This window comes from Aricia agestis, chromosome 17 (genome assembly GCF_905147365.1).
Source record: "Aricia agestis chromosome 17, ilAriAges1.1, whole genome shotgun sequence".
NCBI lineage: Eukaryota > Metazoa > Arthropoda > Insecta > Lepidoptera > Lycaenidae > Aricia > Aricia agestis.
The window spans coordinates 6,322,176-6,339,664 of record NC_056422.1 but is presented as its reverse complement, the minus strand read 5'-3'; the positions used below and the strand labels follow the sequence as shown (position 1 = coordinate 6,339,664).

General features: G+C 33.9%; 1 protein-coding gene across 3 annotated transcripts in view; it reads right to left on the bottom strand.

The window, feature by feature from the left end:
• The window catches only part of LOC121735255 (cGMP-dependent protein kinase, isozyme 2 forms cD4/T1/T3A/T3B), a 177,052-nt gene that overhangs the window by 38,557 nt on the left and 121,006 nt on the right, over positions 1-17,489 (bottom strand). For 2 of the 3 annotated variants that reach the window (XM_042126017.1, XM_042126018.1), the window contains exon 3: positions 12,080-12,246. In XM_042126017.1, the coding sequence (XP_041981951.1) occupies positions 12,080-12,246 (167 nt within the window). Of the gene's footprint in view, positions 1-12,079; positions 12,247-15,082; positions 15,533-17,489 lie in introns of those variants that run through there. The other variant, XM_042126019.1, reaches the window with a different exon arrangement.

Genomic DNA, 17,489 nt, shown 5'->3' with positions numbered 1-17,489 from the left:
AAGTGCATTCGACGTAATACTGTATGTGATTTTAGTTTTAAGGTGATAATCTACATGATGTGGTAGTACTTATTAAATAAATAAATAAACTTTGAGGTTAGTTTGACAACATTGCGTTTTGATTGGTCCAAAATCCAAATTTGTTTTTGTCATTAAAGGAGATTGTTAAATCTATTCATTTATTACAAAAATAAATATATGTTAAAAGTCTACGAAAATAAGTTTCTGGTAGCATTGCAAAATTTTCATGTTTATTCCTAATATGATTTTACAGTCAGCTATGACTGTAAAAATAATCTAAATTACTTATATATTTTGATAAATCATAATGAATCTTTTAAATTAATATATTATCAAAGATTCATTCGAAAAAAGCCTAATAACCTTTCATTTATATCACAGATAAAATGTAGTTTTGAAGAGCTTTAAACAGCAGTTTGAAAGCTCAATAATAATATTATCTTCATGAACAATGAATGTAATACGCTTTTAATGGCATTAGCAGCCACATCATTCAATGTTAAGCCTTAAGTTTATACGTTGAATGACAGCACTAAGAAATGTTTTTTAGAAATTGCTTATCTCCTTTCACTTGGAACTACAGAGTTTCAAAGAATCCTGTTTAAAATGCAAGCCATGTCCAACCAAGTTCTAAGCACATAGATTTATCTTCAGACTTTATACTATATTGTTGGAGAGCAGCCAAGAATATTATTAAAAATTACAAGTGTCATAACTCATCTGTTATATTATGTATATGTACAGGTAAAATTCTCTTTGTTGGGATTGATGTATACATTGTGATTTGTGATGTTGATAGTAAGAATAGTGAAATGGAGTAATTGGCAATAAATACTCGATTATACTAATCATTAGGAACTTATTAATAATAATATTACATCAAGGATTACCAATCATAAACATAGTAACTTAATAGGCTCCGTGCACCACAAAATAACGGTTACAATCAAGATAATTTGAATAGTTACATAAAACATTCGTTAAGCGATTAAATTTAAATTACAGATGACCACATCATAATCAAGATGACGCAATGGATTATGGAAAGTAAAAACATCAGAGTAGAAAGTGAAACGGTGTACACTGAAAAATCTAAATGTCTAATAAATATTTAACCAACTGGTTAAATTATCGTTTTTGTTGCCGAAGATCGAGAGAATATTCAATGATCTTTAGATAGAAGTATTTTAAGATTTCTTATTCAGTAGTGTCTTCCAGAGATACAGGAAGAAGACAAATACTCGAAAAGTGTAATTCCGAAAATTTTGAAAAAAAAATGAAACTGTTAGATTTCAAAGAATTAAAGAATATTGCGGATTCCTAACCAAAATTGCTTGTTTTGGTCTGTGTTTCATTCCTTTCCATGACATGCATTCAAATTTCGATCTAATCCGCAATATTCTTTAATTCTTTGAAATCTAACAGTTTCATTTTTTTTCAAAATTTTCGGAATTACACTTTTCGAGTATTTGTCTTCTTCCTGTATTTCTGGAAGACACTAGCGAATAAGAAATCTTAAAATACTTCTATCTAAAGATCATTGAATATACTCTCGATCTTCGGCAACAAAAACGATAATTTAACCACTTGGTTAAATATTTATTAGACATTTAGATTTTGCCTCCTACGGGACCTTTACACACAAAAGAAGACCAAGAAATTAGACCAAGAAATAGTTTAAAAAAATTGATATTTAAAGGTTTTTCAGTATCGAATGTTATGCGTTCAATGTTTATTGTTAGAATATTATGTTATAACATTATTACTCTTAGACCGAACTTTCACTGTTAACCACTGCAGTAACTAAGTGGTTAATTTCTCGACATTTTTCTCCACTTGAATAAGTAATTTCTACGACATTGTAACCGCAACTGAAAACACTTTATTAAGTAGATTAATTGGCCGCATAACTTCCTGTCTCTGCTCGAGCATAAATTACAAAAGACTATCTTCGAGAAAATTTTGTTGTGTTGTGTTTGTAGTGTTCTCCAGTAGTAATTGTAATACAAAATAAATAGAAATTGGAGATAGAACGGAGTAAGTAAACTTTATTGTTTTACTTATATATAAAGTTGTGTACAATTCGATATATATATTATATTATATTATTAGGAAAATAGCTTTGTATCACATAATTTACATGGTTTGGACAACTTATATTCTCTTTATTTTCTAGACATTTTACACGAAGAGCATAACGGCCTGCTCGAACCAGCTTAATATTATGTAGATCCGATCGAAATATTGCGCAGTCATATGCAAAACAAAATATTCAATAATCGAATAATAATGAGCAATTATCGCGGGCGCCATTTTGGCCGCTAACGAAGCTGACATAGTTCACGACCGCGTTCAATACGTTCCACTTGCTGCAATGGAATATTTTGCTTTCGTTTAATTCATCGCTCCAGTTCCGTCATTATTAATGCTATCATCACCCTTGTCATCATCATTGACAATATCAATCAACTCAAAATCAATCAAATCAAAATCAACAAATCAAAATTTATGGTACACTCTGTCAAGAAAAGAGTAGACGAAGTACATAATTTTTTAAACGTAATCACTCTCAAAAGGTGTTTTTGTTCTTTTTATATTTCCACAGAGTACACTTTTACACTGGAAATATTATCACCTCGCACATTTTTATCTCGATTTCATCAGGTTTTCATATTTTTTTTTGTAATTTCAAAATTGTGTTCAGCGTCTACTCATTTTTGACAAGCCTTGACAAGCTATACTTGACATAACGCATCGCAAGCGCCATGACACAATCGTGACACTTAGCAATACGTTATGTCAAAGGCCAAAGCCAATTTATTTGTGACATCTAACTTCGCTATCGAAACTGACAAATGCATTAAGGCCGTATTTTACATCTTTTCGCCTATTTCTTTTTTGTGTCTTTTACCACCTTTTTTATCTTTATTGCTTTTTTTTCTATTAACCGATGTTTAAGAATACTTTTTGCTTTATAGTTTCTTGTAACGCCTAAGCTAGCATTGTTTACTTTATCATCACGCGGTGTGATAAGACCGAGATGTTTTCGATATCAGCAGCTGTGCACACAAAGATCTCATGCATATTTAACATGGAAAGGGTTTTTGTATGGTAATATCGTAAAATAGTCTATGACAGTAGAAAACTTTAATCAAATGCGGCTGAGGCCTTTGATTCTTAATGATTAGTTATACAACGATATAGAATATGACGCCTGCAACTTCGTAATCCGTTGCGCCAAAATTTGTTTGGAACCGTAAGTCTATTTTTTGTTGGAACCGTACATTTTTCCGGGATCAAAAGTATCCTATGTCCTTTCCCGGGACTCAATGTGTCTCATACCCAGCAAAATCGGTTAAGCAGTTTAGACATGAAGAGATAACAGACAGACAGACAGATACACTGACATATAGTATTAAAGTATGGATCTCTAATGTCTTGCCATCGAAATAAGCAAAGTAATGGTTTTCAAGGTGAAAACAAGTAAAAGTCAACGAAAGTGAAGAAGCGACAGTCGAAATTAATTTGTGACGTGAATTAACGGTCAAGGTTGATCTTAGCTTTCGCTAAAATTGCGATTTGATGCGTGTCATGGTGCATAACCTAAAGTTGAGTAGTTCTAGAGATATAGTCATTACTCATTATATTGTAATTATTTTGTTAAAGGTCAATTTTCCCCTCGTGCGAGTTTCTTACACTGGTTCTTCTCGCCGGTATACTTCCTTACCTGAATTTACCATCAGTCTTTATGTCATTACGAGAAGTTCCTTAGGAAACAAGTGCTAAACTTCACGTTCAATTTAACAGGTAATATTTAGAGGTAGCATAAACTGAAAGGTACAGTGGGATATAGGGTGGCGGCCAATGGAAGAGGTTGTAAAGTTGTAGACAAACTTATAAGGTGATGGTCTGATGGAACTCACAATATTTGAGAGTTCCATTGTCATTCATTTGGTTACTTAAGCTACAGAATAACATCCTGTATGAGAAAAGCGAAAATTAACCAACAAGTAGAGACGAAATATTATTACTATCAGAGAGGTTGATTCCTAGGCAGATGGGGGACCTACGTAGTTTTGTCGCATTAGGGTTGATTCAGATCGCAACTAGGGTTGCCAACTCTCGAAAGGACCAACCCGGGAGAATTGTGGGGGGGGGGGGGGGGGGGGATTGAGAAAGAACATAGTCTCAGGACAATTTCGTAAGGTAGTCGTTAATCCAAGCGAATTTCTTCGAACAGATTTAAATAGGATTGTCCAATCCAACTTCATCTTACAATTTTTCACTAAGTCAGTTATAAATTATGCAATAATTATAAATTTTTGTAAAACCGGAGAAATTATCGTTCTCCGGGAGGACGGGAGGTTAAGCATTATTACAGGAGTCTCCCGGGCAATCCGGGAGGGTTGGGAACCCTAATCGCAACGCGTAGATGAATTTCTAAATTTTATATGAATTTGACACATTCGCAAGACGTCTCACGCAATGGAAATCTGTCAAATCTATACAAATTTAATGCCAATCCATACAAATTTATGCCGCGCCGAATCATCTAGGAATCAATTTCCTCGATGGTACATTTCATTGTTCAGTGAATAAAAGTAATATGTTGTTATCTTAGGCGATTTCAGAGTCGCTGAACATTGAAAACGACGTAACTGTAACAAACGAGCTAACATGGCGTATGTACATAATATAATAATATATGGTATGTTATGCGATCATAGGCATTAAATGTAATAAGATTATAAATGGAACTAACTATATTATAAATATTTCAGGACTCAGAGTGTACCTACTTGTAGTTATTATCTATTCTGTGGTATAGCACCACGTTATTAACAGTAGAAATCAAGAAAAAAGAAGAAAACTACAAAAAGGTACGACATTGCTATTAATGTCAATGTCAAAATACAAATGTCAAAATAGACCTAAAATACCGAATCCCGGCCTTTTTTGGCTACCCTTTTTTGCCTTGATAGTTGATACACCATTTTTCATGTCTATGGAATGAATCTTCCTACGAAACCTAGTCTTAGCTCTCGAAAATAATAATAATTAATTAATGATATATACAGTGTGATGTTATATACACAAAAATAAGTGATAATACTTTAGGGTGTGTACGTGTTCCTTGTAGAGAGTTTACTGTGAAAGTAGCAGCGCTGAAAGACGAATTTTTTTTTCACTTTTGTATGGGCATGGGCCCGAGCGTCATGAGTTTCCCCATACAAAAGTAAAAAAATTTTTGGTCTTTCAGCGCTGCTACTCTCACAGTGATCTCTCTACAAGGAACACGTACACACCCTAAAGTATTATCACTTATTTTTGTTACACCCTGTATATTTAGAGCATTATTTATTATTTTAAAACAAGTTGCGTGCGTGGTATTGCAATTATTTTAACAATAAATTAAAGGATAAATAATGGCAGGAACTCCAAATACAATGCAATATCGCATAGGAAAATATATTTTGCAACATAATATAGTTGTAATTCTCGACAATCATCGTATGTAACGATGTCTCTATTAAATCTATTAGCACTTTGGCAAAATGTTGTATGTTGTAAAATATAGTACAATGTTGTGTCGTATATGTAGTTCGTACTTTTGTGCTTCTTTCAATTGTATACGGGCGATATTTACCGAATATATTTTGGAATTTAAGCAAAAATTAACAGATTACTTATACATATAACAGAATATAATAGGCCCAATCCCCTACCCTTTATCCTTCCCTACCCTCCCATATTTCCTTCCCTACCCTCCCCTATTCTCTTCCCTACCCTCCCCTATTACCCTTTTCCCTCTTAAAAGGCCGGCAACGCACCTGCAGCTCTTCTGATGCTGCGAGTGTCCATGGGCGACGGAAGTTGCTTTCCATCAGGTGACTCGTTTGCTCGTTTGCCCCCTTTATTTCATTAAAAAAAACGATTATTTTAATTCAATATGATAAAATCATTTCATTAACACCAAATGTTACCTACATTTGGTGTTAATGAAATGATTTTATTGTTGAGGTCAAAACGAAAAATATTAGTAGGAATACTGTTGATGTCAAAACGAAAAATATTAGTAGAAAATTAACATGTGTCATAAAAACTCGATCGATATAATATATCATTAAAATTAATTATTTTTCACTCAGTGAAAATAAAACTTTCTTGATATTAGAGAAAATGCGCGCTACGGTTGGGCACCCCTGAAGAATCTAATATTCTCATTAAAAATATAGCTGGTTCATTTATTATGCCACTAATGTGTTTTCAAGATTTTTTTCAATATGAACGTGCTGAAATATCGGCGATTTCCACCCATGGAAACCGCGCCAGTAGATAATGAAAAGAAAACTGCAAGGCTTAAAAATTAAGAGTCTAGTAAGTTTGTTAATATTTTTTTTATTCCCAGACTAAATAAACCTGATGTCAAAGCGACCTTAAATATAAAAAAAAAAACTATAGACAGAGTTGAGAATGAGACATGTTTAAAACATGTTTGAGTTACACTACGCCACTGCACTATCGACCAATAACGAAAGTAGCGTAGTTTGTTGTGTACCGGGAGTTCGTGATATCCCCAGGGATTTCATGAAATCCCTGATATCCTCATTTCCCTGCGACATATGCGTGTAAAAGTGGCTTCATAGAATAAATCATGTTATCTTGGTTTATTCGATCGTATAAGGTTTTAGGTTATGAGCACAAAAAGTATTGTTTTAAATTAGTGATGCATGAAATTTGATCTTATCATTCGATGCACGAGTTTCATGCACTATCGCATATTGATGTGCCACTCTCTATATTCCTTATGAAGACAGAGTGGTCTGTTTTTTATATAATATTTATTCACAAAAAATCTACATAAGTAATATTCTTACATTTTAAATGTCGCCAATACTAATAAAATAATTGTTTGACAGCGAGATTGTTCAAAGAAAGAGTTTGATTTACTCACACACACAGACAGAGTAGAGTACTACAACAAGAGTACAATACTTAATAGAGCATTAAAAGAATTAATTGCTAAATAGAGCAATTAACTCAACTTTATTAAGAAGAATACAATTTTTAATGAATGGTCTTTTCCCATATATTTTTAGCAGTCATTTTAATTTAGTTTATTTGACATCCATGTAGGTGTATAACTTTTTTTTCATGGGGGAATGGTTTGCACATTCCCGGTGGATTGAGGGCATCGGCCGGGGTATGTGGGACTCCTCGTAGGGTCTACCCACTAAAACCCCACAGTGCTTCAATCGCCTCTCTAGTTTCTACCAACGGCTGTCCGCGTCTCACTGACTCTTTACAGTATGCAGGCTTTTGCACGATCAACCCACCACAACTCTACCAGCGGTTGTCCGTGTCTCGCAGACTCATCACAGTGGGCTTAGAAAAGCCCACACGGGGGCCGCGATGATCAGGTGCACCATGCGCATCATGGCTCTCTGGGACTCGAAGCAATGGGTGGTGGGGACACCCCCACACTGCCACCCCGACTCCCGAGTATCCCGGCTAAGGCCAGGCGCTGCGGCCACTCCTTGCTGCCCGTCTTATATTCTCGGCCGTGTCAAGGGGTCCGTTCTCTCCTGCGCTCGGCCTCGATATGGCACTACAATACTACAATGCGCCCATAGACATTAAGGCCAAATTACTCAACCCTAAGTGACCGTAGCTTATTCGAAGATTACTGTAAACCACATAGAGAAGACCTTGTCCGACTAAGTCATTGTAAAATATACTTTATTACAAAGTGCATAGAGCTGGATCTAGTACGATAAAATTCAATTCCGGGTTACTTATCGAAGGACAATTTGATCGACGGGTTTGATCGCTTTTTACTACTGAAGAAGCAGGTTCCGTACGGTAAGTGCTGTTATCCATACTCATAAATGCGCAAATATGTCTGCCTGTCTACTGCATGCTTCAACAACTAAACCAACTTTAATAGAAATAAAGATTCTATACATTAAGTCCCGGTAATACAACATCGGATAGTGTGCGGTGTCCCCGACCCGAACTGAATTTCTAGTATTGACTTCGACTTTTCCTTGTTCTAATCTTTTTAAAACATGCTATTTTAGGCTATAGCTGATAACACAATATGCTAAGTTATGAAGTGATTGGTGACAACTGACATCCCAATGAAGAGAGAGGGAGACTGGGTCTATAGCCATCACATAATGTGATGTCTATAGACCCAGTCTCCCTCTCGAAATGGTTTAGACTACCTTAACCAGTCATTGACTCTATCTAGAGCAGTGGTACTCATAACTCAATCTTTTTTTACACGGGCGACAAACACCTTTTGGTCTTGGTATTGCGGGCCGCAGGTTAAGTATAGCTGATCCAGAGTGCCCTCGCGGCCTCGCCATCTCTCTAGAGCAGTGGTCCCCAACCTTTTTCTCATGCCACAAACATGTTTTGGTCTTGGTGTCGGAAAAAAATTAACGATTATCACGTAGACTTTACCTTTATTTTGCAGGTGGGCGTGAATTTCAAAATTGTTTAACATCGCGCGGGCCACAAATAAAGTCCCGGATTTGTGGCCCGTTGGGGATAGCAGCTCTAGAGTGTAACCTTTAGATCAGGGATGGATGGATTAATACGAAAAGGTTCGCCATCGCTGGTCTAGATAATGTAACTGCAGATATAGTACGCAAAAATAAATACATTTAAACCAGATTCCAAAAAGATAAGTGCTTGCGATTATGTGGTCTGACGACGTCGCAGTCATAGCGACAGGCGGCGGGCGCACACGGCGTCATACGCCACCGCCTTTCACTTCCGGCGGGTCACGAAAACCACTGACGTCACTCAAGGTTATAGGGCTGCCTACATTCTTTAGTATACTCTGATTTATTAAATAACAATGTAATATTAAGTATAAAATAGCTGTTATAGCCAAGCCGATTTCACTCATTTCGTATGAGAGCGCAGTAGGCGCTCTAAAATTTAGTAAGTATCTTTGAATGCAAGTGTACTAAACATGCATCATCTAGAATATGTTGTTTTATGTAAAATTGTTTCATTTTGTATTTTTTGGTGTGCAATAAAGTATTTTTGTATTGTATTGTATACATTTTAAAGAAGAAAGAATGTATATTATAATATATTATACCGCAATTACTTAGTATTAATTTTGTGTGTACAAACTACAACGTTGTAACCTTAGTTATCTAATTATTTTCAATACAAATAGTTTATAATGTATTATAGGAATAATGAGTCGATAGTCATCTAAATAAAGTTGACAACCCTAGTCAAGGTCCACGTATTGCTCGATCAGCGCTGAGGTTGCTAAATACAAGATACTGTAGCAATTGTACTTTTAGTACTACATATTATTACTTGTTTTGTTTGTACTAGACCAAGGTTTCTCAAAGTGGGGTCCGCGAACCCCTAGGGGTACGCCATTCGACGGCAGGGGGTTCGCGACAAGATCAAGCATAGGCATGCGCGGCACTCTTTTGCTACTTTATGTGTTTTCATTAGTTAGTAAGGGGTTCGCTGTTACCTTAAAAATTGTAACAGGGGTTCGTGGATCCGAAAGTTTGAGAAACCCTGTACTAGACCAATCGTCATTGAAGTTCTAACACCACGTAAGTCACTATTTGCCTATTTTGACCTTTTGATGCAATTCGCTAGAAAATCGGAAGACGTCTCGTTTTAGCCAATCGGAACACGTGTCGGCCAACAAAAACTCGTAAAATAGTTAAAAAGTAAATCTGAACTAGTTAGAATTCGATTAATTTTTTCTCTCTCCTGAAAAGTTGCTATTTTTGACTATACGTGGTGTTAGAACTCCAACGACGAAATAATAATTAATTATTGACGTTTGAAGTGTCTATACAGATTTTATATGGTAATATCCTACGAATAATAAAAACTAGTCATATCAGATATATTATAAGGTTACTAAACAGATTTTCCAACTCTTATTTCATTGTACAGCACACGGAGAAATAATTTCAAAATTAGAAACATGGTTTGGGAAAAGTTCTTCTAAATACTCTATTTGTGCCAAATTTGAATAAAATCCAACAAACAATTTATTTAAATGTAGATTATTCAGATTAAAGATACAATTTTTGTGCATTTAAACAAACAGTACCTGGATGACCGAGCTTTGCTCGGTATAGCAAACACTCATTGACTTCGTGTTACTTAATAACGCCATCTGCTGGTCGTTAAAACAATTAGTTGCCAACAAAATAGTATTATTATTCGCCAATAGATGTCAGGAAGAGTCATATTTTTCAGTTTATCGATTATCGATAAAACACGAATAAAAAGACATTTTCTGAAAATGATTCCTAGCTAGATCGATTTATCGCCCCCGAAACCCCCTATATACTAAATTTCGAGCCGATTCCGAGATTCCAATTATATATATAAGTATACAAGAATTGCTCGTTTAAAGATATAAGATAAGTAATCAATATCATTTCAGAAACCGTATTCGCCACTGAATTGGAATTCGCAATCATATTCTACGTAACACTTTACGTAACTATTGCAACGGTCGTCAAAAAGACATCGTAACAGTTGCCTAGTGCTCACTTTTAGCTCAGACCACAATCTAGGCAAGAACTAATCACATCTGCCTAGTAATTTGTTGGAAAAGCCGGTAGCCGGTTTTTCCGCTTTCTCATCCAAGGGAAAGTCTACTAGATTACCAGTATACTGTATTACATAGTTTAAATATAAATTAACTAACTCCTTATACACAGTAAGATATTTATTGAAGATATGACAAGAAAGTTATTTTAATTATGCGACATTTTCATTATGATTTGAATTTTTTATTAATTTACTTAATATTAAGTACTTAAGTATATTTAAATTTTAAATTGGGGGTTTTTTATTAAGTTATATAAACATAAGCCGTTATGTAAGCTAGTAAGTTGAACCAGTTATAGTATAGGTATACCATATACCTACTAGGTAGTTGTGCCCCGCGGTGCTACCCGCTAAAATTAGTATGATTAATAAAAACCATTTATTATTAGTAGGACTAATAATAAATAGTTTTCATTATTCATAGATGATTTCCTATAAAATGTTTCTCCGCAGTAAAATGTAACCTAGATTTGATAATCCAGGATGTCAGCTAAATCCACAGATGCTAAATCCATAGTAAATTTCATCAACATCACTTCCTGAAGCCGTTCAGACGTGAAGAAGTAAGTAATTCAAACTTATTAGTTATTACAAACTTTCGCGTTCAATTTTAAATATATAAAGCTTAATATTAATTAAATATAAACGTGACGTTGAAGTAATGAACAGATTAATAATTTTTTTTTGGCGCTTCAGTCAATTAAAATTAAAATAATTTTAAAGGGCAAGATGTTAAGCAAAAAATCCAACCAAGGGCAAGTCATTTGTTGCACGTTGCCCCACTTAAATAAATAATTCAAATAAATAAAAAAAACTTTTTTTAAATTTTCAAAAAAGGAATTTCAAACTATTATTGAAATGTTTTTACTACTGCCCACTAGATGGCGAAAAAGATTCATGGTAAAGCAGTCTGTTTGCAGCGCCATCTATATTGTATACATGTTAACTGAAATGTGTGTAGTTCTCATATACAAAACTAGATGGCGCTTTTATTACTAGTTGTCTAGTACTACTACTAGACAATAGATAGCGCTTTAGCAGTGACTTTATTGCTTCTCACCGCTAGATGTCTCTTGATAACAGCAGAACACTTCCAAAGGCAAAAAATGCAAACTTCATCAATAATAATTAATTTAAATACAAAAAAGGCATATTTACTTTTTTTTACAAAAACCTTCTTAGCTAATACTTAGGGTTAATTCTTGGTCAAATCGATACAAATTTAGAATTGCGCGTTGCTATCTGAATTGACCCTCAGATTACCTAGTTACGTACAAATATAAGCGTAATAAAGTAATTTATTTATTTATTAAACAAACTTATAGAAGATAGTTATAGGAACATAAACATTACAACACTTTACCAACAACTTACCCCTAATAGCACAACAAGTACAATGGTATAAGGGCATATACTCTATAATATTATATAAGCTTACCTTCCATGACGTACACGATGCTACCGACATCGCCCTCCTTGATGATGAGGCTGCCGGCCGCGTACTCGACCGGGTACATGCAGTCCACGATCTCTCTGATCTGCGTCATCTCTAGATTCTTCATGAAGTCGTTGTCAAGTATGGCACTCTTTATTAGCTCCCGTGATCTGAAATAATAAATATTATCATTAGTTAAATTGTGGTTTTAATATTTAGTTTCGACTGCTAATTATTATTAAAATTAACAATTACATGTATTAAAGTATGGTTAAAATTAAGGACCGCAGGCAACAAAATAATTTGTATTTTGTTGTAATATTACAATTACTAATACAACAAACTACAAAGCAACCTCCAAGTTATTATTTCATCAATGTTAATACAATAGTAGTACTAAAATATTACATACAACTAACAATTATTAGTTAACTTGAAAGAGATCGTGATAAACTACAAGCTTGATGATCTCCAATGTTAAGATTGAAAGAATACCCGATTATTGTTACAAAAACTTAGGTTGGGTTGCACCAGAGGCGTGGTTAAAGTTAAAGTTAAGGTTAAAGTTATGGTTATAGTTAAGACTAAATTTAGCTTTAATTTTAACTTTATCCTTAGCTTTGACCGGAGAAATTGACAGATGACAGCTGGTCCAACAACTGCTGGTAAAGGAGAACTGTCAAAAATTGCGTTTTTGTATGATGACAGCGTTAGTTCCTTTTTTCGCCACGTGAATTTAAAACCTTGTCGAGCTCTATGGTTATGGTTAAATATTGCGTCTTGAATGCGTTCATTTTTAACTTTAACCAAAGATTTGACATTTTGCATTGTAGTTAAAGTTATAGTTAAAGTTAGTTGGTGCAACCCAACCTAAAGATTACTATGATGTTTTAGCTCACAGTCTTACTTTGGACTCTATACTAATACAGTAATTATTATGGTTAAAAAGTAAAAACTTTTATTAAAATAAGTAAAAATTAACACTTTAGTCCATTCTACATGGCTGGTCAAAATTTTTCATTAAATTCAATATCGTAATTTAAAGTGTTGTAAGTAGTGTTATAAAATTTCCTGAGACGCCTGTTTAAAACTTTGTTCGAGTTCATGACTAAACAAAATTGCAGTCAGTTTTTGACCTCTTTTGCACAAGGGCATGACTACATTACATGCGGCATGACAAAATCCAAGCTTTCGATAAGATTTAATGAGACTACGTATTATGGCTGTGTCGCTTTTAAGATGAAATCTTAGTATACTATTATTAGTTATAAATAAATAAATAATAAAAACGTTTAGTATAGTCTTATATCTAGTTGTGTTAGTAATCAAGTACTCAAGTTAAGAGAGTTCAAGAAATACCTAAATGTTCTGTATGCATTTAAAATAAAAGATTTTAACATTTAAACCAATGGGAAATAAAAAATACATAATATTATTTATTACATTTTACTTTGCTGTTCCCACGAAAGACGGATATGATTAAAATAACACAACATCACAATAAATAATAATAATAAATGAAAAATGTCTATGTAATTTTATTGCATAAGGAAAACTAAAAACATAACGAGGAAAATAAAATATATGAACCGGATGTTAATAATTTGGTGAACAATAATCATGAAAATTGTGGAAGTAACATCATTACATCATCAGAAGATGCAATTCACACAGTCTTTCAATTCAAATTTATTTTACTACCAGGATTTGTTTTAATCCTGATAGTAACATAAATTTTACCATCAAAAATGCGATTTTCAATAATGCTTCTAATCATTAATAAATTGCCGAGAACATCATATTCCATGAATTTCAATTTCAAAATTATTGTAAATGAACCAATTTACAATAATTTTGGACTCTAAATAAGAGCAGTATTAGTCAGACGTAGATCAATCACAGATGCCTACTTAACCGAATGTTTTAACCTGCAGGTTAAAGTGGAAGGTCTTTGTTCTGCATGAATTATGACATAGTACATACATTTCAAAACATTTAGATAAAACCTTATTAAAAAGATATTAATATATCATTGGCTATTTATTGAAAACTCGTGATTCATACGAGAAACCTGTTCGGTGTTCATTAATCCAAATACAAGTATCGTTTTAATCGGTTGCATTATGTTACAATGTTGTCAATTTATTAATTTCCCAGGGGAAGTTATTTTATTTGGACGACTTTTTTTCATAAAATCACCACTTGTAACAGCTCATTTTACCGAAAAAGACAAAATCGTGAAGATTTTCTGATCCCAAACTACTTAAGTAAACATTGCTTTGATATTCAACTAATTGCAACTCATCTTTAAGTAGATAATAAAAGCACGCATTACTACAAAACTGAAAAAAATTTGAATATCCTCAATTTTTCCTTGCAAAATTCCTCAAAATTTCTACACCTGGAACTAAATTTTTTGCTACTGGCAACACTCAGATATAAAAAAAAACCCTTCATCGAGTGCCTAAGGCGAGGACAACTAAAGTTCGTAGGTAATTATACCAAATGCGTCGCTCGAAGGCACTCTAGGTGGCACAGGCTGGCCTCGATCTGACAGATATGTGAAATTGAATCTCAGTATAGTATCGATCCAAGTTCACACCTTGTCAATGACTTGCACGTGTTTGATGGGAAACATCTGATGCACTGTCTGCTAGTGTTTAGCTATCTATCCAGTATTCACTTACTTCAGAAAGAGCAAATTCATCAGAAAATATTCTACATAAGTTTTTCTAGCAGGGTAAGGTCTCGCACTGGTGTGGAAGGCGCCAAGTACATACATTCTAAAAATCATTGAATAATTAATCTATCAACCAATAAAAGGATGAATGTGTTATGTGAAAGACACAATTTTAAATCAGGATGAGGAAACAAAATGTAGAATTAAATCATCGGGATATAGCTATCATTTATCAGTTACTAGTCATTACCAATATCTCAAACTAATCTAAAATACCTATTACCTATCATTAATTCTGATAGCATACTTCGCGTTAAGCAACTTACTTGTGGCTCTTCGGTATTTTCAGTAGCTTTATTTCATGGTCTTGAGAAAGAGATGACAGTGGTTCAGCAGATATAGCCGTCCTCTTCAGCCTGGGTTCTCCGATGGGAAATATTCGAGTGTTTTCGATACCCGGACAGGCATGAACTTCAAAATCTTCAGGAATCGTGCCATTCTTTTGAATATCGAACATCTGCCTCGTCAGCGGCTTCACGACTTGCCTGTACTTGTCTATCTCATTCTTCAGATATCTTATCTTCGTATCTCTCTCGTCAATTTCATTCTCCAAGTGCGCGATTATCTTGTCTCGTCTCTTCAATTCCTCCGTCTTTTCGAACACCAGTCTCTTCAATTCCATACATTTTTTTTCGAGTTTGTAGTAGTGGTCTATTTTGCAGTGCGTGTGCGTTTGCGCCATTTTAACTATATCACAGTTTATTTATCACTAGTCCTACATTATCGAAGCACCTGGAACGACCGCGTGAGACTACATACGACTAGTTAATAAATTATTATCGATCCATCGATACGATAAAACTTAAGTTTATTGCCGGGGACTATTGAATGAGTACTGTCTACGAAATATTTAGCAGTCGCTGTCGAGACTTATTAGGAGCACATGACGCAGCGGTAATATTCCTATTGTTTAAATGAAAAGTTATTGTCCGCAAGTGAAGGTTGATTCATTGAATCTTCGATATAAATTTAGATATCGATTGGCGAGTCATTTTAGAGCCGTTATACTGTAGCTGTCAATAAAAATACTTTAAATTATTTTAACATACAAATAAATAATATGTTACAGTTATTCTATTAAAACTAGCATCCGATATTATGTTGCTTTCAGTAAAATATTGGCAAGCGATACAGTTTACATGAGAATCACAGACAGAAACTAATACTTCAACACATTTCTATAGCTCAACATTACGCTTGCCAAATGGTAACAGAAAATACAAATTTATTTTAAAATAACCAATCAAAAGCATTATTGAATAGATAAACTGATGACAAAATCACTTGACGGGTACTGCGAGATACAAGTGTGTTGAATGAGTTGACAAAATCAATCGTCCTTTTTCGTCACGTCAGCATTGTTGTCTGGTGTAGAAAGTGTGGGCACTGGGCATATAAAGTGTAAGGTCAGACCTTTCAAAGCGTTAGAGAGGTCATGTAGATTTATGCATTACATAAATTCGGTACACGATCCTGTTATTAAAAACTACATGTTTGATATTTATTAGTATGTCATGCACTTGATATATTCCGTTGGTCAACACTTGATTACTTGTAATCTAAGATTTATTGTTAAAGGTCAAAAATAGCAATTTTATTTTCCAGAGTGGTTCTTAGGTGATTAAGAGTATAATTTATTATTAACACATTAGCGTCTGTTGAAAAAATAACATTTAGTTTTCAAGGCGTCTAAAGCCCCTAAGGCTCTATTTATTTCTCTATGATTCTGGGTTTGATGGCGAGCAAATTTTAAACGTCGTACATACAGGTTGTAACAAAACTAAGTGATAATACTTAGGGATGTGTACGTGTTCCTCGTAGAGAGTTTACTGTGAAACTTGAAAGTAGCAGCGCTGAAAGACCAAACTTTTTTCACTTTTGTATGGGAAAACTCGTGACGCTCGGACACTTGCCCTTCTCAGTGAATTCTTTACCAGGAACACATACACATCCTAAAATATTATCACTTAGTTTTGTTACATCCTGTATAGTTATCTATACCTATACCTTGTGTCCTTGGTTCTATTTTTACGTCAATTGCCTAAATATTAAGAGGTAAGCACATTTTAACAACACTTCACGTTTTATTTTTAGATCCAGAATTAACTTTATCGAGTGATAAGATTAGAGATTAAAATATTCAATCATTAATCGAGTACATTTAAACGTTTTTACATTTGTTAAATATTCGGTTTAAATATGTGTTCAATATTCTGTTTAAATATTGGTCTAATCTAATATTATCGTTATTGGTATCTAATATTTAACACAGGTTTAAACCAACTTTTATATTTTGTTTTAAGTTATTTGTTAATCCTTCGATCGCAGATTCTTGGAAATCTATGCGGGCACATGTGGCCGCTTGGGAGTTGAAGAGTTGAATATATATGCTATTTAATTTTTTCATTTGCAATTAGGTAAATGAATAACTATTCAATTATACAAGCACTAGAAGATATGTAATAAAGTTATACTACCACACAAATCTACCAACGCAGAGAAATTGAGGAGGCGTAATGTTGGAATTACAATTATTATTGTCATTGAAATAAATTTACCTGTCATATGTCACATTATATTACTATACTAGTAAATACAGAAAACAACAAACGACCTAGAGACAACTAATGATTAAGTAGTCTTAATAATATTGAATGATTAGGAGCAAATTAG